The 24,360-nt window shown below is 35.1% G+C and overlaps 3 protein-coding genes across 13 annotated transcripts; 2 read left to right on the top strand and 1 right to left on the bottom strand.

Annotated features, from left to right (window-relative positions):
- Nucleotides 1–613: 613 nt before the first annotated feature.
- LOC139785935 (uncharacterized) lies at nt 614–13,189 on the top strand. Of its 10 annotated transcripts, none has more exons than XM_071725119.1 (20): nt 614–785; nt 3,241–3,628; nt 5,557–5,675; nt 5,814–5,974; nt 6,059–6,961; nt 7,588–7,769; nt 7,862–7,904; nt 8,463–8,621; nt 9,048–9,186; nt 9,269–9,466; nt 9,580–9,711; nt 9,784–9,960; nt 10,166–10,317; nt 10,404–10,483; nt 10,661–10,993; nt 11,386–11,647; nt 11,725–11,810; nt 11,889–12,108; nt 12,215–12,627; nt 12,919–13,189. In XM_071725119.1, the coding sequence occupies exons 2-20, from the start codon at nt 3,384–3,386 to the stop codon at nt 13,049–13,051; spliced, it is 4,137 nt and encodes a 1,378-aa protein (XP_071581220.1). In that variant the 5' UTR covers nt 614–785; nt 3,241–3,383; the 3' UTR covers nt 13,052–13,189. The 10 variants fall into 10 exon arrangements, with proteins under 10 accessions (XP_071581220.1, XP_071581215.1, XP_071581216.1 ...); XM_071725114.1 differs by having other exon boundaries at nt 6,059–6,982; XM_071725115.1 differs by having other exon boundaries at nt 615–785; nt 3,241–3,559; nt 6,059–6,982; nt 9,553–9,711.
- A 147-nt stretch (nt 13,190–13,336) lies between these two features.
- Nucleotides 13,337–15,783, top strand: Aqp (aquaporin). Of its 2 annotated transcripts, XM_071725122.1 has the most exons (5): nt 13,337–13,715; nt 14,074–14,258; nt 14,527–14,801; nt 15,076–15,214; nt 15,296–15,783. In XM_071725122.1, the coding sequence occupies exons 2-5, from the start codon at nt 14,078–14,080 to the stop codon at nt 15,499–15,501; spliced, it is 801 nt and encodes a 266-aa protein (XP_071581223.1). In that variant the 5' UTR covers nt 13,337–13,715; nt 14,074–14,077; the 3' UTR covers nt 15,502–15,783. The 2 variants fall into 2 exon arrangements, with proteins under 2 accessions (XP_071581223.1, XP_071581221.1); XM_071725120.1 differs by having other exon boundaries at nt 13,337–14,258.
- A 29-nt stretch (nt 15,784–15,812) lies between these two features.
- On the bottom strand, nt 15,813–24,226 carry LOC139785938 (1-phosphatidylinositol 4,5-bisphosphate phosphodiesterase). The gene is made up of 19 exons (XM_071725123.1): nt 24,015–24,226; nt 23,858–23,917; nt 23,638–23,778; nt 23,185–23,264; nt 22,919–23,054; nt 22,117–22,217; nt 21,879–22,045; nt 21,583–21,793; nt 21,219–21,477; nt 20,924–21,121; nt 20,638–20,785; nt 18,650–18,807; nt 18,046–18,448; nt 17,761–17,931; nt 17,540–17,680; nt 17,225–17,402; nt 16,926–17,129; nt 16,559–16,805; nt 15,813–16,180 (listed from the first exon to the last, which is right to left on the bottom strand). The coding sequence occupies exons 1-19, from the start codon at nt 24,183–24,185 to the stop codon at nt 16,112–16,114; spliced, it is 3,243 nt and encodes a 1,080-aa protein (XP_071581224.1). The 5' UTR covers nt 24,186–24,226; the 3' UTR covers nt 15,813–16,111.
- Between the last annotated feature and the right edge of the window lie 134 nt (nt 24,227–24,360).

Genomic DNA, 24,360 nt, shown 5'->3' with positions numbered 1-24,360 from the left:
GATGGGCGGAAAAAGTTTATATGTCAGTATATTTATTGAGAAGATAAGTTTGCCCAAATAAATTTATCCAGACACATTTAAGCTCAATTCGTCATCGACTAAAGATCAAAAGTCAATTCAGATGAACTTGCACAATGCAATGCAAATACAATGGAATTCCTTGTATATTAAAACTAATCAACTGATTTTTCGGTATATCAAAAGCGGATGACTTTGACCAAACTCCGATACAAATTTAATTGGTAAAACTTATCAAATAATGTTTGTTTTATTTTATTAAAGCAAATAGAATAAATTTTTATTATTTAGCGTATGGAAAAAACAATTAGACTATCTAACGAATTATACAGTGTGGGCGATTCTGTCGATTGAATTAATCGTCGATTAAACTAATTGAAGTTTGATTGAAATTATCTTATGCGAATAAAATCTATCTATTTGTGGCTCGTATGGGTTTACGATCCATACGCTTCGGCGCGGTGACGCGAGTTTGAAATTCGCGGTCGAGCGGCGTCCCGGAAGTGCGGCGTAGTGCGACTGCGCGGTGGGCGCTCGGTCTTCCCTCCCCGGCCCGCCCGTTCGTCGTCGGCGGCGGTGATCGCAGCGCGCGCCGCGCGATTCGCCCGCTACGAGTGGATGCGTAAAATGGCGAGGTGCAGTTGTTATTTACTCGCGCCGAACGCAGCGAAGTGAGAGCGGAGAGGAGCGAGTCGAAGTGCTGAATCGCGTCGTTCACACGGGTGTTCGTTTACGGCGTGTCTGTGAGACGGCGTGTGCGAACTATCGTGAGTATCGCTGTTGTACGGCACAGTTTTGCGAGCGCGGAACACGGTTATCCCGTGGCAAAAGTGGCGAGAGAAAGAGGAGAAAAAGGATCGCGGTCGCCGTCTCGTCGCCCGCCGTCACCGTCGCCCGTCTCCTCGCACGCGTCCCCGCGAGGGGCGGCCACGTGTTCCGCGAGCGGATTGTCAATTGGCCGCCACGCCGCGCCTCGCCGCGAGATAACGTGTCGATACCGGTCTTCGGAGCCCCTCCCCGTTCCCGCGACTAATCCCTTAATCCGCGCGACGAGGTTAGGAGAGTGCCCGTGCTCAACGGACACGGTACCGCGGCCGATTTCTCGTTTCGGGTCGTCGTAAACGCGCCGACCTCCCGTTCCCCGCGATCGGTCGGCTCGCCCGGCGGACCCCCGATCGATCCCCGTGACGGCCGTCGCGTCGAGGAGGCGAGGAAGCGCGGCCGCGACTTCCTTTGTCCCCCCTCTGGCTTTTTAGGTTATGGTCGTTGCGGGCTTTAAACTACTCCCGTAACGCTGTCGCGACGCGACCCGTTGCCTTCGATCGCCGATCGCATCCGCCGGTCGAACGTGCTGGTTTTTCGTCGCGAGTCGCGTCCAGCTCGCATCGGACATCGCCGTAGCTCTCGACGTTTGCCAAACCGTCGCGTCACGAAGCCTCCTCCGACAAGTGTCTGCGAAATTTAATCACCTTGTCCTAATTACATGTGACTTCCCTAGAATCACGTTAAAGTGTGCTTTCGATTATAATAACACGTTATAAAGCCCAAGTGTATCATATTTTCACGTCTTCTCACATTCTGCACGAGAAAATATTTAAACGTAAACAATCTGTCATTTATATCCTTTATTACAGCTGTTCTGTCATTTAAGATCATGATCATTCATTATGTCAAAAGTCGACAACTAACTCACTGTGTGTATCCCTCCATTTAAGTGTCACTCACATTTTTTGTAATTAAGTTACATTAATTTCTTAAATTAAGTATTAAAATAAACTCATTAAAATCATTATTAAGTTAGACACTTTTCTTCTTCCAATTAAGTTGTGTGATCAGTGTGAATTCAGTGATTAGTTGATACATTAACAATTAGCATATATGTGGGCATTTTATTTAATTAGAAACTTAAGAAAGGGCAACTACATGGAATTTCGCGTCAACCGCTCCTGTTTCGCTTACCACGAGATACGTATATTCCAAAATTTGTTGAACGTACCTCGTGATATAATCTATGCTGTTATTTGCAAAATTACGTATAATTGATAAGACTATATATAAAACTACGGGTAATTGTATTTTTTTTTTAAGTGGACTGGCATACATATTGTTTTTCAAATTTTGTCAAAAGACGTGCCCCCCATAATTAATTACATCAATGGTGAGGCACTCTGTATATAAAATAAAACTTCGACAATCTCAAAACTATAATGCTATACATTTATAGTTTCATTAAAGTTGTTTTTATATCTTTGGCATAAGAAGTTTTGCTTACAATAATGTTTCATTGTGTTATTATTTCAACTATCTTTTGCCACATGCTGCTATAATTTGCAAAATTATATTTGTTTGATGAATAGACCAACACGTCATATTAACCCAACTAAAATACATACATCACCGTCACGTCAATTTTTTTTTTTTAAATTATGATATAAGATATCTTTGAAGCACATATATTGTACAAAAGTTTATAATTTTCTTGAACTGAGGAAAGCTGCGATAAATATATATATTTCTGCAACAACAATTATTTGAAGTTAGCAGAATTTGTGTTTAGAATTTTGGGGGAAAATTAATTTCTATAGAAGACTACTTTAAAAGTTGAACAGTTTCTATTAATGTGAAATTTTATTTTTCCGTGTTTTACTCTCTACTAAACTAAAGTCTCTCTCCTTAATGAACATAAAGGGCCGGTTGTTCCAACTTGTTGGTCAGCTAACTAATAGTTAAATTATATGTCCATCTTTGTCTAATGTAATGGATAAACAAAGACATATATATGATTTAACTATTAGGTAGTTTACCAACAGGTTGGAACAACCGGCCCTAAAGATGTTTATATTTTACCTAGTATGTTCTAATAGTATCTTATAATTTCTGATGTAATTTTACATACGTGTCTTATGAAATACGTGCACCATACAAATACTTAAACACAGTCAGAATCCAGTTAAACACCTACAATTTTACAGACATGATATTCTATAGACGTTTTAATAATGTTTGCAATTTTGAAGTATATTTTACAATATTGTATTATTTTTTTTTCTTTATACATTAACGAGTTTTTATGCTGTTAAGTTCACAATATACATATATTTCTACATTCTTTCAATAATATTTTCGCAACAATTGTATTGTTCGGACGTATTTGCTTTTGAAACACTAGAATCTATACATGTTACATAAAAGGCGGATATAATTCGTGATTGTTTTCCATAGGTTGTACCACACAAAACTAGCAGATTCTTCTACAGACATGATATTGATGGATTGGCCTAATTCAATGTATTAGCAACAATCCAATCTTGATCTTTGTTAATTGAGGAAAGATCGTATTTGCCAGCCTCTAAGTTTTGAATAATATGGCACAATATAATTTTAACGTTGTGACCAATGCCAGTGGTACTTTCACGATAGAAGACGTATCAAGAATCTGTACTGCAGATGGGCAACGAATTCAGTTAGTTTATGGGGACGTTAATAATAGCAGTAACGGTTCACAACAGCTTGTGACTTATACTACTGCACCGCAAAACAGGCAGGCAATATTCTCCCCGCAAACAATTAATTTAGGGAATCAAATATCTGCAGCGCGATTGGAACAAGGGTAAATTATACAGCATGCATTTTCAATTGATCGAATTGCATCGGGATAGATAGAGCAACTTTAAGCTTTTGATATTTTATGAGAAATATAGAGATTCGAGATTTACTTAAATTTTCATAATTTTAATATCTCTCAGAAGAAATACATGGGGCGTTGATATGATGACTGGTTGTATGAGATAAACTTTTATGGTTCTAAAATAATATAAATATTTTAGTTCTTAGAATATGTATCTTGATGGGCCATACATTTTTGAGATTATAATGTTGTTCCGATTCCTAAAATAACTTTATGAATATTCTTAGAGAACGCACTTAAGATTTGATTAATATTTTGCATACATTAGGATTGTATAACATGAAAGAGACATTATTATAACAGGTGCTTCTTAAAGTAGTCTTCTATCACGCTATTGAACACGCCGCGTATACTATATGTGAACATATATGTATATATGTATGTAATTAAATTTTAAATGTGATTTTGGTAAAAATAGTGAAATGTGACTTTAAGTATCTATATTTTGCACGTCTTATAAATATGAATATGAGGTACAAAAATATGTATATTTTAAATGTATAGCAGTGTATGTTAACTAATTACATTCAATATTATTTTACATAATACAATTTTTTATACAAATATTTAAAACAATGAAACTGTATTTATAGGCTAACAAAACGTGCTGCAAAAATATTAAGAAGAAATTAAGAATACAGTAAACTCTTTTTTTTGAATTTTCTATTATAGTTATTATATTTAGTATTTATCTCATCTAACGTTTGTAACATTACATTCACGTTCATGTTTTTGTCGATTTTTATGAAGATAAGATTTGAGTAATTTTTTTCAGTTTGTTCAGGAAATTGAATGTTTTATATTTTATGCAAAAGGTTCTCTTGTTCGCGTGTGCCTCAAAGAAAGTATTACCAAAGTAGATTTATATCATAAGCCTGCTTACTGGTGTATTGATTATGATGTGTTGTGTATGTATGTATGTATAAAGAATTTATATTTAAGATAAAGCACATAGATCAAAAATTTAATGAAATATAATTCAAAATAAATATATATTTATGATAGAAGTAATCAGAAATAATGATTAGAAATTGCAAATGATAATTAGAATATTGTGTAAAATATATATTTGGTACAATCCATCCTTAACATGTGTGGCCTATGAGCGATCTTTTGTACCAGTGACTATTCTAATTCTATTTTAGTTTCTCAATTTACTAAGTATATTGTATATGAGTTTAATCGATCAATATTTCTTATTAAAAATCTTAAATCTAAAAAAAAATTGATTTAGCTTAAACCCATTTTAAGTCAATGTTAAAATAAGTATAATCTAAATGAAAAAATACAACCAAAAAAAATTTATCTAATCTTATTTTGAAAATATAAATATAATTTCTTTATTTTTTACTTAAATTGAAACTTTTATCGAATAATTATTCACCATTATAAAGTTGTATCTCGCATCCAGATAGCAAACTTTTGTTCCAATATCCTTTTTTTTCGTTAGTTTCATCTAATCGCTCATCATAAGCAATATTCCGTAAAATAAAATAGTATATTTTTTATCAACATATAGTGATTCACGAAACTGATCAAATCGTACTATTATTACGAATTTCTTTTGAAAATTTGTGAACGAAAATATCTATAGCAACATCACAGATATATATTTGTTTATATGTTGTGCTGATATTGAAAGGTCGTTTTCGTTGATTGCTTTGTTCGAGTCAGTTAGTCGTAGATGACTGATAGTCGTAAATTGTTGTGTAGTACATTTGACATTTTCGTGAGTCACTGTGTATACACAATATCCGTATCAATATCTTATATGTTTAGTTAAAATTTAGTAAAAAATATATATATATACTCGTATAACAGTATTTGTAATAGCGTTTATTATGTTTCAGGCAAAATGTTTTTATAATCAAAACGAATGAAATATCTGGATCCCAGGAAATATTGAAACCAACTACCGTGAATGCACATATTGTTAATGAAAATAGTATGAGCATTGCGAGTAATACAAGTAAGCAAATACTTGCACTATTTTAATGTGCTTTACAAAATCTGCGGAGCTATATTTATATTTCAGTGTTGTGTACATAACACAGGTTTCTGGTATTTTTCTTGCTTGCAATACTGCGAATAAGCCATTTTTTTTCAGGTATTAAGGCAGAGTGTAAAAATGAAGGGCAACAAATACAGCTAATGAAAATACAAAACGCTAATACTACTGTAATAACAAAGCAAAATACGTTATTACAAGAAAAGAAGCAGACTGCCATTTTAACTAGAAGTAATATACAAAATAATATCACGTCACCAGTGAGTTACACCCTATAATAATATTTAAGCAAAAAAATTAAATTTATTTCTTTAATTATGATCTAACAGTTATCTTTACTTTAGCCTGTTTATGTAAATTCTGGATCATTCAATCCAAATCAGACGGAAAAAAAATCACCTAAATCTTACCAGAATAAAAGTCGACAGTTGGCAAACAGCATAGTAGGCATAGCATCTCAAACTCCAGATGGAATAAACGTAGTAACTACGGTGGAAAACCGGATTCAAAATTCTAACACAACAGGTCCCAAATCTACGCTGTCTGTTTGCAAGACTATCAATTCGCCAAGACAGAATGTGATTGTGAGACCTGTTATTCGTAATCCGAATATGTCGCATGTGCGACCTGTAGCAATAGTTTCTCCTGAAATCTCGAAAACACCAACGAAAGTGCAACCTCCGGATATGGAACATTTAAATGAGCAAATCAAGCAAGCCAAATTTAAACAATTACAGAAACAGCATATCGAGAAACAAAGGTTTCAACAAAATAACACACAACAACAACAACAACAACAACAACACTCTAATACTTTGCAACATGGTCAATCCCCGTTGAAAAATCCTACACGTCGTTTTATAAATTCTGTGCAACAAAGAACGCAGCCGATTTCAGTCTCTCCTCAAGAAATACAGAAACCATCTATGGCAACGTCAGTCCCTTTATCAGCTGAACATAATACACATGTTACTAGTATTGAGATGGAAGTCGATACTCCAGAATGTGTTGAGGAGAAAGAGCAAACGCAACAATCTTCTTCGCCACGATTGGAACCCGAGAACAATTTAAGTGAAAGCGTCGCTTACCTCCAAAAAACTATTAACGATCCAACAAATGCCATAGTTCAGCATCAAATTCAAGGAAATACGGCAAAAATGTTAGTGATGTTAACCACGGGCGAACAGAGACTAATTACGTTCGACATACCGAACGAGGACTGCACGGTACACGACCTATTGGATCAGGTACGTGCAGTCTTGGGCCAGGTATGTTTCTACAAAGTTGAAAGACTTGTAGAAAGACTACAGAATGATTGCTATGTAGTTGGAAGAATTTGAGAATTTCAGAGAAGTTTGTCAGATATTTTTAAATATTAGGAATATCTATCTCAACATCAATGATTATTCGAGTTTAAAATTTTTCTTACAGCTTCTAGGTACTCGCCGCGGCTATGTTAGATCGTGATGTTAAAGGCGAGAAAAGAGGCTTGTGCTCAAACGTATAACTGTATAGGCTTCATATCACATTTATTTTACGGCTGTTTATTAACTGTCAAGGGAAGAGAAAAGTTTTCAGAACATTTTATAAGTGCACTAAAGCGAATTAAAGTGGTTTTTTATTCAAATATTTTATTCAAATATTTGAAAATGGCGCAATAATTCTCAGCGTGTCATTTCTCACCTCTGACGTCACGATCTAACATGGTCGTGGCGAGTATCCAAGAGCTTTATGGGATAAGCTGCGCAATTGCATGGGATAATTGCAATTATATGCTATTTTCATCCAGAGTTATCAACCACATAATGCTTTAACAGTAATAATCGAATTTTTGTGAGATTATACATTCATATATTACATAAAATATTTTTAGGTGAATATTTCATTCCCTGGTGAGCCACAAGTCTCTTTGGTGGATGATCCCGAATTGGGGATAAACTACATAGTGGAAGCAGGTGTGATGCATACGTCATCCTTGGATGGTAGTGATGGTGACTGTAATTCTACTCAGGAAATTGTGAGCACTATCGCTGAAAAGTTATCCCAAAATATCAAGTAAGATATTCTAATTTTATATTTGTTTATATTGATTTGTTTATATAATATCCAAATATATATTACAAAAAATTCTGAAATAATATTTTCAGTACATCGGATGAAAATAGTAACACCTCTCCACAAACTCCTGAGGTAAGCTTGTTAGTTTATTATTAAAAAATTAGATTAAATAAGGATATTGGCATAAAAGTTATGCTATTCTTTTCAATTCCGTTTATATTGCAAATATACGTACAATGAAATTTTATTTTTCTAAAACTTAAATTCCTAAAATTTGGAATTAGTATTTAATTATTAGAAAATGTCATAGTTCTGAAACAGTCGATAATATCTAACATTAATACAAAAATATATGATTTATATAATTTGCAGTAATATTTTTTTTTATTATGCCAATTTCTTTAATATAATATAATAGTGATAATAGGTATTACTATACACATATATATGTTTGATTGATATTTGTATGAATGATATAATAGATATATCATATCAAAAATAACGGAATGTAAGAATGAAATGAAGTAAACAGTATACAACATAGTTAATGATAATCTATATGCAAGTGTGATAATGTCACGTTGATGCAATCGATAAGAATTCCGTAACAAATTAAGGGAGTACACTTAAAGTTCATCATTCAAAATAAATGATATGCTACAAGTACGAAGTATACCGTGTTATTACTAGGAACCTATTTTGGTCAAAGGAATGCTTGCTCTCTGTCCACACTGCGGCTACAGTTCATTACACTTCAACCGATGTGAACGATGTAATACAAAATTAAAAATTGAGGAAGTCAAGTCTGTACCCATAGCAGAAAGGAAGGAGACTGGGATGTCTGTCGATGTAAGGATTATGACTGCGGTGCCAGAAGACCGATATATTTATTAATACAGTGTTATAAGGATCACCTGTTACAATGACTCTGTTATAATAATCGATTGTCTGACTGATGAATGACTAACAAATTTAGTTTACTTAAGATTAAGAATTTAGTTTAAGAGGACTATTAACATAGCATTTTTTAATATATAGTAAGTTTAGAGCGCTATTTCAGCACATGGTTATTAAGAAGTATGTTATTTAGAGAAGATTTTAAACAAGAATTAGTTCTAAAATTAAGACATTTTATATCACTGCCATATTACAGGTCATATTGAAAGCAGTTTACTACGCTGATCTTAATGTATCATAATATTTCTATCCGCAATTTTTTTCGCCATCATTTCCTGTGTTAATTTGTAGATATATTACGATTGTATATCTTTATAGATGTTCTATAAGAAGAACAACAGCGAACGAAATGTTGTGAAATTGGAGAAAATAGAACGAGACGGTCCTATATGCAAGCGGCCCAGGGGAAAGGGTAAGAGTGCAGCTTCAAAACCAAAGCCTATTCACAAAGAACCAGGTATGTTTAGTAACATATTTTGTGCACGAAACATGTGTGTATGTGTAACATATATATTAATGATTATTTTATAAATTTCTAGAATGTTTGACAATATCGTCTGACGAAGAGGAAGAAGGCAAAACTAAAAAAATAGGAAGCACTAATAGTAACGCAGTAGTAGGCAATGCAACTGACTCTTTTACTGAAAATGTGGACACAATTTTGGATAAAGAACCAATAATTACGAACACTAGTCCATGTGACGAGTTTACGATGGATAATGAAGAAAATAGTAAAGGTGATATTTCATAAGAAACATAAGTGATCGTCAATTAACATGTCGGCTGATATACTAATATAATAATGAGATAATATTGGATTTAGGAATATGTGAAAATCACAAATTTTTAGATATTGGGCAACTACCACAAACTGCTCTAGAGTGTCGGACGGTCAGAATAGGTTCTTATAAATATATTCCTCGGGAAAAAGTAGTGATTTCCCATACTGGTGTAAGATTTAGCGTACCTTTGTTAGAAGATGGTAGGTTGATTTTACCTATAACATATATGTCTACAGATAAACAAATTTACAAACTTTTTAAATATTTTACAGACACAAGTTTTGTTACTTTGGATGTCAAATATAGAGATATAGTTAAGCTTTTAATTCATTTTGGAAAGACAATGCCAGTACTATTCTTTTATACATCTATAAGTACAGGAACTATGATACGTGAATTATTAGGAATGCAAGATCCAAAGGGGCCATATTACGACCCTGCTGGAAAAGGTGTTTATATGACATAGACAAACATTCTATATTTTATATAGTTTTTGTAGTTTTTTTCGTTTTTTTAGTTCTGTAATTTAATGATTATTTTAAAAAGTGTTATTTAATCTCAACAATTTTTTATACTAATATGTATATGTGTAAGACTCGTAAAGATTCTTAAAAGGTCCGGATGATTAATACTTTATGATGTATTATTTTTTAGATCACACGCATAAACGTATTACGTTATTACCAGATAAGCTACCGGATGATTCAAAGGCGATACTAACAAGTTTATTCTCACGGGGAGATAAAATAGGCGAATTGAATCCTAAGGAAGCAAACGATATACTTATACGAGCATCACCAAGGGATGTACGTATTTGACTTAATTATATTTTATTTTATACATATAATAACGCATAACATATATATATTTTTATATATTTATGTTTTTACAGTGTCTACAATCGGTTATTACTACACGGAAGATGAGTCAAAACTTAGCAAACACCACCGGTATCAATGATGACATACAAACGTGAGAATCTTTTTTAATAATTGTCTTTTGTTTAATAGATTAATATTACTTGGTATATTAGATCAAATATATTTTATAATCTTATCTATTTCACCTAGTGTTACTTGATTTTTTCGCATAGTTATAAATTTTTAAATATTGTTTAATTGTTTTTATACAAAAACTATTTTTTTATAGAATAACTGTATATCCGCCACCTCCTGCAAAAGGAGGAATAGCCATCAACACTGAAGATTATATGTGTCTCGCAGAAGATCAGTTTTTGAACGATGTGATTATAGACTTTTATTTAAAGTATTTGACCTTAGAGGTATTATCAGAATCTGATCAACATAGAACTCACGTGTTCAGTTCGTATTTTTACAAACGTTTAACTAGCCCACATGCTCAAGCTGCTGAAAGCGCCGTGCCAATGACACCAGCCGCCAAGCGGCATGCGAGAGTACAGAAGTGGACGAAGAATGTCAATATATTTGAGAAAGATTTTATTATAATTCCTATAAACGAACAGTAAGTAATCTTGCAAATTTTAATATAAAATTAATACAAGGTCTAAAATGCGGTAAGCTTCTTTGTATGGTATTCTAATATTCAAGTCTACGCGAGACTTGAGGATTTAAAAAATTATAGAATCGGGACATTAGATAAAGAAATCAATTGCATATACGAGAAATTCAATTACATATAGGCGAGAAAAAAGAAAAAAAGACATCTGAAGTTTTATGCTCAAAACATAGACGCTCACATCCGTGCCTTGGGCTCATATTGAAATTTACCTCATTAACTTTATAATATATAATAAACAAGTCGATCAATTTTATTTATTTTATTCTCAATAATTCTATTGACTTTTGGTAATATAAACAAAGATCATTTTACATAATAATATAATTTGTTTATAGCGCACATTGGTTCTTGGCTATTATTTGCTTTCCTGGATTAGTCGGAAAAGTCTCCACCTGTGCTACGAAACCCAACGACGTTCATAAGACTGTGCAAAAGAGCAAAAAAATAAAAGAGTTGAAAACAAAAGCTGTCACAATTGGCTCTACAACAATCACCCCTGTAACAACGACCATAACGATAGACCAACTAGATGATGGATCTGAGAGAGACGAAGCAGAAGGCGACGATGATGAGATGGAAGTCGACAGCGACGAAGAGGTAGAATAAATTTTATTGTTGATAATTTTTTTTTTGTTCTAAAACAGTTGATTATATGCAACATATTTTACTTATAGGACGAGACTGAGCAACCGGAAGAAAATAAAACCCAGATCAACATTAAAGTTGAAGTTAAAGAAGAACCAAAGGAAATTGTCAAGCTGTAAGTAGCATGTCTATATCATGTACTTGATGTAATTGATGTATTGTGGTTTTAATATTTAAATAATTTAATTTATAGTCCCTGCATATTGATATTCGATTCACTTGCTGGCGCTAGTAGAGCACGGGTAGTTGCTACGTTAAGAGATTATTTAAGTTGCGAACATGTTGCCAAACTTGGTGTAGAAAAGACATTCTCGAAAGATACTATTAAGGGAGCGTGTCCGAAAGTACCCCAGCAATCAAATTTTACTGATTGCGGATTGTATGTATTGCAGTATGTGGAACATTTTTTCAAGGCAAGTATATTAAAATACCTGTAATATTTTTTATATTATTATGTTATTTTATATGTATAATTACATAAATTATTAATGTAATTATGAGTTTCTTTCCTTTTTTTAGGATCCTATTAAAGATTATACTTTGCCAATTAAAACCTTGAAAACCTGGTTCGAGGAAATTGTCGTAACGAGAAAAAGAGAGGAGTTATCGAATTTGCTAATTAAATTGATGAATAACACCAAAGGGGATAAAACTATTAACTTGCCTACTGTAATTTTCCCCACGCAAGATGGCAAGCTGAAACCGAAGGTCGAAAATCAGACAGACGCAAAGACTGCGAAGTCGGAATCTGAAAGTAAAAGAAAGTCTACAAGTGAAGCAGAAACACGAATTGTCTCGTTTGTGACAGAAAATACCGAGTCACCTAACGAATTTGTTGGTAGAACTTATCAGATCATTCCTTATTCTCTGACTTCTAATTCGAGTAATGAGAGTAATCCAACGGAAGTGTTGACGGAACAGAAAAATACAAGGTATGCACAATACATGTATCTTTTATAGTGTTATAATTGTTCTCAGTATTACTAAAATACGATCATACACAGCTATATAAATTCTTCCTAACTTGACTTTTTTCATTGCAATTCCCTATTAATGGAATCCCCATAAATCTGGGCTTTCTCGAGAAATGTTTTCCCAAAATGCATTCCATATAAAAATGTGATACAACTCTCTAAAAACTACATGGAATTTTTTAGACATTTTCTCGTATAATTAACACGTATAACCGCATTAATTTATCGATCATTTTTATCAATTTTTAGGTCATCAACCGAAACAATGTCCTACTTGAAAGCTAAACGAATTCCTAGGCTAGTATCAAGAACGCAGAATCAAGATGACTCTCATATCACTGCTAAAAAACACAAAGGGGAGTCCTCTAATTCTTGTAAATAAATGTTTCTTTTTTTACAGTGATAAGATTAGTGTTAATCCACATTCTCAAAATACATGAAATCATTTATTTCAATCTATATAAAATAATGTAGTTAATTCATGAAGCGAATAAAACTGCAGATATGATTTCTGATTGTATGCGTGGAGTCCCTTTATGATTGACCTTGATATGCGTTTCATTTCATGTCATTGAAATAGATCTATAACAGATTTTTTGTATAGATTGTTTAAAGTGAACGTTTTGACAGTATCAGATATACATTCTGCAGCATCCACGACGTCATTGGTGCATTGCGCCACTCAGTTCTTTACGAGAATCTTTATCGATCCTATACTGACGAAAATATGAAAATGTACTTCCAAGTTTTGTTTTACTGAAATATAATTTAATTTTTTCTGAATATTTTTTTAGCCAATTTTAAAGATATTCTTTACATAGTATCAATAGCAATTCTGTTGCTTTATAATACTATGCTTCGTGACAATCTCAGCGAGTTATTTAAAGCCTCGCGACATATTCGCGTAGATATATTCGGCACTCCCTAGTTTTAAATAACCGCTGCGTGAAGCCCTACTCGATGCAAATGTATCGTGCGCACAGTATTTATGAAAATCGAGGTAACAAAAGTTGAAATAACAGCCAGTGTGATTTGGTGATTATCCCGTAAGTTTTTACCGTATCTCTCGATTAGGCTAGGCAAATTCGTAGAATTGGTAAATCAATTACATAATGAATTTTTAGTTTCGTGTCTTATCATTGAATATACGTTATCACACGGTAAAATATTCAATAATCTTGTTGATAAAATAAGCGTATCCGTTAATTTATATCCGTTAATTTGTAAATTGATGATCTGTTGTAAAATCTAAATTGTATTAATTATATAACGCTGTGTTGGATGGTATAAAGATAAACGGTAGATCTCTCTAGCACGCGGAGTTACATCGGATGTGCTTTATTACGCTCATACGTTTTTATTATGCTGATGCCGCACTTGTTTAAATGGCACGTATCTTAATAGGATAATGCCTGGATCAATAGACTTGATAGTGTCTACAGTGTACATCGGAGTCACGATTTGGATAGCGTATTGGCTAAGGCTCTATGCGCTATTTTATCTTGATTCTTATCCCCTCACGAGAACTTTGATCCTCGAATTCATAGCTACGGCAGAACTTTGCGGGGCATGTTTTGAGCTCATTATAAGTAAGTCTGCTCTCTGTTTTATAAATCAACGTGCGATTTTTGATAAACGATGACTACGGATTTAGGTACCCATTATTTATATTACAATTATATTTATAATATGTTGCGTATTATATATTAGCGTTATATTTTTTCAATGTATGTACCATTAAGCTATCAATTAAATTTTTGGTATTATTTTGTGTCATTCTTATTATACACGTTACAACAATTTGCCTTTATTCTTCCTTGTTTTTCCCAAAAAAGAAATTTAAACTTCTCTCTACAGTTGCGGACAATTGGGGAGTGTGGATGTATGCGCTTTATTTGTTTCTATTAACAATCTGGTGGTCGATAAACTGGGATGAAGCTTCGGCGTGCCCTTATACACACATGGAGGATGTAGTAATACATAAGAAACCCCTGACCGTCGCGTTTCTGTTGATATGCGCGGAATTGGCTGGCGGTCTCATCATATTCAAGTACATCCAAATATTGTGGGCGTTCCAATTCGCTTCTACGCACAAGAACAGGGCATACGGCGATTGCACTACAGATCTGCAGGCAAGGCCAAATCACCTCTGATTTCACGAACAGAATTTAGTTCGCGTTTATATATAAAATTATTAATTAATTACTAATTAAAATTATTAATAATATTTAAAAATAATTAATTAATATTAATTATTAATTAATATTAATTTTTAAACATTATTTCATTATTCATCCGGTATATCATGTGATATGCAATACGTGCCCATTGACCATTTTCAACACGTGTGAAATAATTTTATTATTATGGAATAAATTTAAAAAATTGTGTGCGACGATTTTTCAGGTGTCCGTTATAACTGGAGCGCTTGTGGAATGCGTTGCAACATGCATGTGTAGGGTGGTATCCCGCGTGCTAGGTGACTTGAACCCGAGGTTCAGCACGATCATCGATGCCTTCGTGGGGACGTCTTTGGTGGTTGCAGGTCAGCGAACATTTTTATATTCTCTTTTGTGACGTAAAAAAATGCCTGTATTGTTGATCCTTGATGTACAATGTATTTCAGCTTTCAATTACACCGGTGGTTACTTCAATCCCGCACTGGCGACTTCTTTAAAATACGGCTGTCTGGGAACCTCATCTCTGGAGCACGTGATAGTTTACTGGATTGGAGCGTGTATCGGGTCTATCGCTTCCTTACGTGTGTACCGTATGCCGTTTGTACAAAATTTCGTTCAACTACAGGAAAGTACAGATGCTGTGTATTCTTAGATAAAATTTAGTAGAATTTCTCAAGAGAATTTAAATGTTTGTGATTTTAATCGTCAATATTTAACTACTTCTTAATACGTACAAAAAAAGTCTAACAACGTACAAAATTTCGTGCCAAGCGATAGTTTTATACATTCCGATTGTCGTGTAAATAATTATAGAGCTGTGTGCAGTTCTGATTACACTTCGGAGATAAAATATGGTCTAAAATTGTTGAGCTATATGTTAATAAATATTTCAAAAATATTATAATAATCGATATTAAAAATTATTTTATTGATATATTACTTCTACGCTTTTATCTATGCCATTCCTTATAAAGGAGTTCAATTATGATATAGAATCCATAACAAGGTATTTTAACAAGATATTTTTTTGGAACACGCCATTCCTTTATTTATCCATATATTTCTTAATACATAAATATTTATCAATGATTAGTAACGATAGATATACGATGAATTACACATAGCTAAAAATAATTTGCTGTAGTAATAATAGTATAAAAAGATATATTATTATGAGAAATAGAAAAATAAATATATGTATTACACAAAATATAAAACAATAATCAAACGATAAGTGTGATGATATAGAAATTAAGAGAAAACTATATATAGAATTCCGCCTTGGATGATAAGTCGTATTCAATCGCTTCGTTCTCGTATATTTCAATACTCTGCAACATGACCAAACAAATACGCATTATTTCGCAAAATTACATTAATTTCATAGGCAAAAGTTACACGATTGCTTGCTTCTTTATAATTCATTTTATTTATAATACATTTTCTCTATTTGCGAGTATTGGACAACAAAACGTTTAATGACGATCGAAACTTTTTTCTTCATTCAAAAAAAGGAAAAATTTAAGGCGTATTTATGAAAACTTAATTTTTGAAATAAAATTCTTGCTCTAAAAAGAATTAACTATGAAAGGAATTGAATGTTTTTATCTTCCAAGTTTCGCAAACTTACTTGAGTCATGAAAAGTTCGGTATATCTTTTTCTACAAAAAGACCGAATATATACAGGGTCGAATGGCTTTCAAACTTACTGTATTGATGTCTTTGTCCAGGTCCTCCATTTGTTTTCCGTGCGTAACCTTCAGCTTCTCTTTTTCACGGCCTTGCTTGATCTCTATAGTCTTCCTCTCGTCCACAAATTTTTTCGTATTCTGTTGCTTCTTTTCGCGAAGCCTTCTGTCCTTCTCACCCTTCGTTCTCAAAGTCTTGTCGTTCATTACTTCCTTCGCCGTTTCCACGGACACTTTCGCTTGATTGGTATTTAAATCCTTTATGTCTCTACAATATTAATTAACGTATTTAAGCGACGTGTGACAAAAAAAGAATCAGAACTTATGTCTATTGCGGAGATTAATCGGCGAGAAATATAAACAAAACGAATAAATGGGGTGAACCAACTTGTCATGTTTCGCCTGCATCTGTTTAACTTGCGTGGCTTGCACGACCTCGATCAGTCTCTTTAACTCGTCGCGAGAGCTCTGCGTTTGATTCTTCAGTAATTCCCATTCCTCCTTCCTCTGCTTCTCCATCATGGCGGACCATTGGGCCGTTTGTTCGCTTATAACTTTCTTCACATTCGCGTCCTGCGCCAGAGCATTTTTGCTGTGAAAATATCATTAAATATTAAATATATAGTAAATTTCTCAAATCTCTCTTTGCGCAATAGAATTACTGAATTATTGTAAATTCCAACGCACTCTTTTCCTCTGGTTAACTTCTCGATGGCGCTACAATGATTCTTCTGCATAGTTTGTCTTTCTTTAGCATGTTTCTTCCTCATGGTGTCCAACTCTTTCTGGTGCTTTTTGCCCATTTTGAAACCTTTCTCTTTCTTCAACGATTCTAACGTAATAGGTTCCAGTTTTAATACCTCCGCTGAAATTGCGTAAGAATTGCATACATACCGCATATAACAAACAATATTTGGTATAATTTTCTGCTCCTCTACCATTTAATTTAATCATCATTTTTTAATATATAAAAAACACATCTTGCAGTAAATGAATTATTACCCTTCTTCGCTTCTTCTTCTTTCTTCTTCTTAGCGTCCGCCTTGGCATCCGTCTGTTCTATTCCGAGTCCCTTCATCGTCTCAGTTTGCTTCTCGGCAGCCTTGCTAAAACCACCCGGATCCGACAAGGCGGCCATAAAATCTGAAATTGGAGGCGGGCTCCGTGTGAGCGAAAGAAGCGAAGAGTGCTACTATTTTTGAGCCGCGCGGCTGAGATGCTACCTTCGAATCCATCGGGGACGTAAATCTTGAGCTCTATGTTGCAGAAGAGCATGGGCAACGCCATCGAGAAGTTCGCTTCGGTCTTCAAGGAGATATGTCTGTAGCCGGCTTGAAGGCCGTCCAAGGGTAAGATTCGCTGTCCGAGCAATTTGCCGTTCTCTTCGTACACACCTACGCGAGATGAAACATATGATTGAAAAAAATATTCGGTGGACGGCAGCATTTATTTATTTCGAATTTATATCGCGATGAATATATCCTTATATGAAGAAGAGACGTCAGTACCAAATCTGAGCACCGCCAAATCGGGAAGCACGACCTTCCGGAACAAGAACGGCTCCTCGTTGTAGACCGGATTCAGACCGTTCGCCGGTACCATTCGTGTCCTGAATTCCTTCTTAATCGTGTCTGCCGGTAGACCGTACATATCCACCTCCACGTACGTGCCCACCTTCTTGTCCGACAAGAACTGCCCGGCAATGATCTGTACCGCGCACTGCGCGGTGATGATGCCGTCGACGTCCTCGGAAAAAGGATCGAAGCTTCGATCGGGCCTTCGCATGAAGTCGGGTTTCAGCAAATAACCCGTCGTACCGTTGTACTCGAATTTTCCTTGATTGAGCTGAATCGGCAGATCGGGAGTTTGGAAGTTTAAAGCCACCATCTGGCAACCGGCGTTCCAGAAGACCTAAATGAAGACGAGCATCTCGCATAAAACGAGTAGGTATACGCGAAACCAAGAAAGTCCTTTATTTTTCTCAAAATAATGTCTGACGAAAGAACGTGCGACTTCCAATGCAGTCCATATACCGTTACGCAATAGGGATATATACGTGAGTAATAGCTCTGCGGAGAATCTAAGCACGTTTGTATATATTGTTGCAGTTACCTGGGGCATGTAATTCGACGAATCAGCCCTCGTGCCCTTTGGATATATTCGACTCATTTGCCGCTTGTTGTAATTAACGAACTCCACGGAGTGAGTTTTCAGATAGTTAAGAGCGGCAGTCTCGGAGAACGAAGACATATTATGATGTATATTCTTGCCTGCAACGTCGGGGTCGAGACATTAGTACATGTCGCGCGCGCGACACGCGCGCACGTGTACGCTCATTCATTTAACCCTCCTTAAGTCTTCGGGACGTATGCACTACCACATACACACCCGTTATACCCCTCGGTAAATTTAAGGTACATTATTACACGAAAAACTCTTCGCGAGAGAGAAAGAGTACTATTAAATTTCACGTGCTTACAGATTCACAACAACATTTTTGCATAATTTTACAACTAAAAGGTTCCTAAAAAAATTAATACATGGACACAAATTTTAATACCTACTTAAACTGATGATTATCTATATCTTATATTTAAATATACTACTATATATTTCTTTGAAAAAAGGAAGGAAGGAGAAAGTAAATTGATTAATTTAATCATTTACATATTGCAATAAAAATCACGGAAAGTCTAAAAAAATGTATTGTTATAAAGATAAAACGAAGTCACGATGTGGCAAGGGCGTAAATTATCTATGTTGATTAGATGACTAATGAATTTACTTACGGAGCAACCGCAGACCAGAATATCGCACCGCGAAAGCGACAAACGCCTCACATTGTAACGAGCTAACCGTTCGACGCGTCGCGAGTGAGTGAAGCATCGGTAGGAAGGTTAACACAATATACACCGAGGGAGGGGATAGATTATCGTATACAGTCGTTCTAAATTTTTGACAGTCTCTCGATCACACTTAGATACGTGTCAGGCAGACCCTCAGCATCAGTCTGCAAATTCAACCCCTTCGCCTGCCTTTTTATACATATCATCTCAGAAACTGAACGTTTATAATAATAGGATTCGTGGTCTAAAATTTCAACGTTCTTCCAATCAAAATCGTGATTACATTCGACTCTATGCTCGGTTATGACAGAATGATTCGGAGTATTCCAATTAATATGATTACGATGCTCCCTAATTCTAGTTTGCAATTGCCTACTAGTTTGGCCCACGTAAGAAGCATCGCAATCATTGCAATTAATCTTATATACTACACGTATCTAAGTGTGATCGAGAGACTGTCAAAAATTTAGAACGACTGTATACGATAATCTATCCCCTCCCTCGGTGTATATTGTGTTAACCTTCCTACCGATGCTTCACTCACTCGCGACGCGTCGAACGGTTAGCTCGTTACAATGTGAGGCGTTTGTCGCTTTCGCGGTGCGATATTCTGGTCTGCGGTTGCTCCGTAAGTAAATTCATTAGTCATCTAATCAACATAGATAATTTACGCCCTTGCCACATCGTGACTTCGTTAATGGTACAGGCATGGTTCGAATCTTTCACCCACTTGGTCTTTCAACCTGGCGAGATTATTCGAGGATGAGATGGATGTGGAGCGATTGCACACCGGCATGTCGGGCTTTCGACTATGGTACATCCTGATTTAATTTTATTCTTAGACTGCGTCCTTTATACTTTATTTGTCGATGACTACAAAGATAAAAAATGTATTGTTATAAAGATAAAAATTACAAACTAATTATTTTTACTGCTTTGGTAGTTTTAATATTAAAATACAACGCACTTGAAAATAATTGAAGAACAAGATGTAAGATAAATATAAAAAGAGATGAAGGGAAAAAATAAATTAATCAATTTGATCATTTACATATTATAACAAAAGTCACTGAGAAATTTCAGAAAATGTATTTGATAAAAAATTAAAATTTAGATATTTTTCTAACTGCTTTGGTATAGTTCTAGTGTTTAAAATGATTTTTATACTTAAAGTTTTCACATAAAATCGTGCGTTATTATCCTAATATACTCAATTACAGATAAGTATGATATTTCGTTAAATATACCACATACTCTCTGCAGCTTCGAAACTCTGGAACTTTATTGGTTGCGCGTAGTTTATCATTGCCGAGAGATAAGGATGGACCCGCATTGTACTACCCGTGTATTGAACCGCTTGTACCTCTTCAGTTCCTTCGCCTGCAGCAGGAGCTTCGCCTTCCTGCACAACCGCAAACGTATCGAAGATACGCCAAATTGAACGCCAAAAATTTTAATTTTCCAGAGAGAAGAAGAGTGAAAGAGGGAGAGCAAAATTCAACTCCCGCCTTTCTAAAAATTCATTAATGTGGTTAATCACCTTTGGCGGCTCTGGCTCTGGAGGTGGAGCAACTGCAGGGGCACTGGCATCCTCTACCACTTCATCCTTATCTTCGAACTGTCCGGCGCGGAAGAGCTCGAGCTCGGCCTTTTCCACTTCCGGCTTCAATCGCTTGTTTTTGATCAATATCTTGCGTTTCAGCGCGCTCGGCGGAGGAAGAAGGCACCCAGGCTCGAGCTGGAAATAATGTCGTACAGTACACATTCGCATGTACTCGTGTGATTAATTTTAATTCACTGGATCGCGGTCATTAAACATGACGTCTCTCACTCACGGGATAATCTTTCAGGGGCTCCTTCAGCAACAGGTCGCCGAATATTTCGTCGCAGTATTTCGCCAGTTTATATTGCTGCTTCATGCAGCAGTGATTCTCGAAACTCAGAATTATGGGGTACTCGGAAGTAACGAACGCGGTGTCTCTTATAGCGTAGATCACATCCTTGAAAAGGATGTCGGTGCACATAGCTTTGCCGTGAGTTATGATAGGCTCCTCATCTTCGCCCTTTCCATCCCAACAGTCCAGCTCGACGCACCTACAGTCGCGATAGTTCTTCTTTAATTTTCTCTTCGGAATTGTTTGAAATATTTCTCCGTCTACACGTTTTTATATGTCGTCGTTACAACAACTGAAAGATCACCTGCAACCAGCAAGCAGAACCTGTCGATACATTTCGACGGTGCTCTTGCCACCGATCTGACGTCCGCTGAGATAAGTATTGTGACTCGAATTGATATAATAATGCGCGAGCGGCTGGTCCATGTCCATCCATTCTTCCAATTTGTCTAAGAACACCGGCGCGTTCTCATCCGACATTAAGTATCGTATAAAACCATCCTTCGTCAGCTTCTCTGAGGGTAATAAAACATTGAAACGTTATTTCGGGCGTAAAAAACGGATAACGACGAAAGAGAATTTAACTTTGCGGGAACTCACTTTCCGCTTTCGCTTTCTCGTCCGTCTCGTAGTCATTTATGATTTCTGTACATCTCTTTTCCGTGTAAAGCGGATATAATATCTCGTTGAGTCGCGGATCCCTTTGCTTCGTGTTCATAAATTCCACCAATTGCACCAAACTTATGGTATCAGTTTTCCCCTTTGTGCTGTATAACGTGGAAAACGATGATACTTCCTTCGTGTAAAATTATTATGCAACGCGCGGGTTAATGCTTACATGGATTGAAAAAGTTCCTCGATATCATTCCTAGGACATATCTTAAAGTACAAGCTATAAAACTTGTCGAACGTGAAGGCCTCTGGTTCTATTTTGTCATTCTAAAACGTGAAAAATAGCCATATGTAAAATATAATAACGCGCGCGCGTTAATATATATTTTATTAATATTAATATTAAGATTGAATAAATATTAGTTCTCACTTATAATTAACATCAACATTAACATATTAAATATTAAGTAATATTTGGCATATATTATCTTAATTGTTCGACGATGTGACAATGTTTCGGTTACAAATGATTTTTGAACATAAAAATCGTAAAAAAATGTTATATTACCTCGTATATACCTATACGAAGTTATTATTTCATTATTATTTATATACAATACGTAATGTATTTATGTTTTTAAATATTCTTATTTGGCGTATAGTATTACTTAATATTAAATATCATTAATATTAATATTAAGTAATACTATATGCCAAATAAGAATATTTAAAAACATAAATACATTACGTATTGTATATGAAATAATAATAAAATAATAACTTCGTATATATACGAGGTAATGTAAGATTTTTACGATTAAATTTATGTTCAAAAATCATTTGCAAGCGAAACATTGTCACGTCGTCGAACAATTAAGGTATTATTTCTCTATTTCAATTGAAATTGGAAAACTACTTGCAGCGATGACAACTTTGAAATTTCCCTGAATGAACTTTAAGTAAACTTTATTGATCCCGTTCAAATGTTAATTAAGGTCTTTTGAAAATGCCCGTACTTATTGACTCACCTTTCCACTAGGCAGACCTAGCTCCGATAATCCTTGATAAACGAGTTTCTCGGTCTTTCCAGATGCAAAAGTCTTTGATATCACTTTCACGGGTACCTTTCCCTTCGGATCGACTTGGAAACTTAGCCGCATCCAACTAGCAGATCCGAGCAACGATCAGTCAAGTTTTATATAATGGATCAAAATAAACAGCATTAGCGTTCGTACAAATATTTATTTGCAATTTTTGCGCAGCCGCAGTTGGATTCAAGTTAATGAATACGTACTGCTTCATAAGCTGTATCGTTGGACAAACGTTACTTGCTTTCGTGTTGTGCGTAATTAAACGCAAACCAGCCTGCCAATCCTGAATTGATTAACCACAGATTGGCATTAACATGAAGAGAAGTTGAATCAGAAGATAATTGAGGGTATCAATTGCATTAACAATTAAGTAACATATATATATAAAATAAATGTAAACGCAAACGTATATCTAAAACAAAAGGTAAAAGGGTAAATTAAATTAAATGTTAGATCGCGAGTAATGTAATTCGGCACATTAGCGGCCAATGTTCAGTTGTGCCAGCATATGCTCCCACGAGTAATTTAATAACGTTAAAAATTAAATAATTGTTGAATTACATTTTAAAAATGGTTTTAGTAATATCCATAGATATTCTAAAGTTTGAATTTATGTATATATAGTTTTAATCCTTTCACAACTTTCCGATTATTACCTTAGCTGTTTGTGCATCCGGGCATACAACATGCTGATAAGTAATGTTCGTATAATCCACCCCGGAGCATATAGTTAAACTTTTTTGATCCAATTGCTCCAACGTTCCGTGTTTACTTAATTTATTGCATAACTTTGGATCCTGGACCGATCGTCGATGTAAAACAAATTATTATTACTATAATATTTTCATTTCGAATCTTTCTTTACGCGAGATTTACCTTTGGCGTGCCCCCATAACGAATATCGCTCACTTGAGCCAATTCTATGACATCACCATCCTATAAAAAAAAGCCATAAGCTATTTACATTGTTTGTTGGAAAATAATAACCGGACGATTTAGCTGTTTAAAAGTGATTCTACAGTAAGTTATATACCTTGCCGTCGCTCTTCCAGTATACGAAGAAGCCGTACTCGTCGACTTTGAATAGGCAATTCGGCTCGTATTCAGTCGTCTCTTTGTCTTCGAACCATCGATCGAACACCGAGCCATTTCTCAAGAGCTCCGGCACTTCGATGCGCCAATTAAATTCGAACTTCTTTGTCATGGTTCGGCAACTTTAAGCGGAACGACGTTAAGGTAAACTTCGATGTGAACTTAAGCTTGCCCGATGCTCAAATGAGAGAGTGCCATCGCGGGGGACTTGTGTTCCAGGGGCGCATAATGCAATTAGTTATATCTAATTTGCTGTATGAGGATTCAATACGATGGAAACCCGCTGC

This window comes from Temnothorax nylanderi, unplaced genomic scaffold (genome assembly GCF_030848795.1).
Source record: "Temnothorax nylanderi isolate EJ_2023f unplaced genomic scaffold, tnyl_v1.0 TNYL_tig0922_pilon, whole genome shotgun sequence".
Taxonomy (NCBI): Eukaryota; Metazoa; Arthropoda; class Insecta; order Hymenoptera; family Formicidae; genus Temnothorax; species Temnothorax nylanderi.
This window is presented reverse-complemented; position numbering and strand designations above follow the sequence as displayed.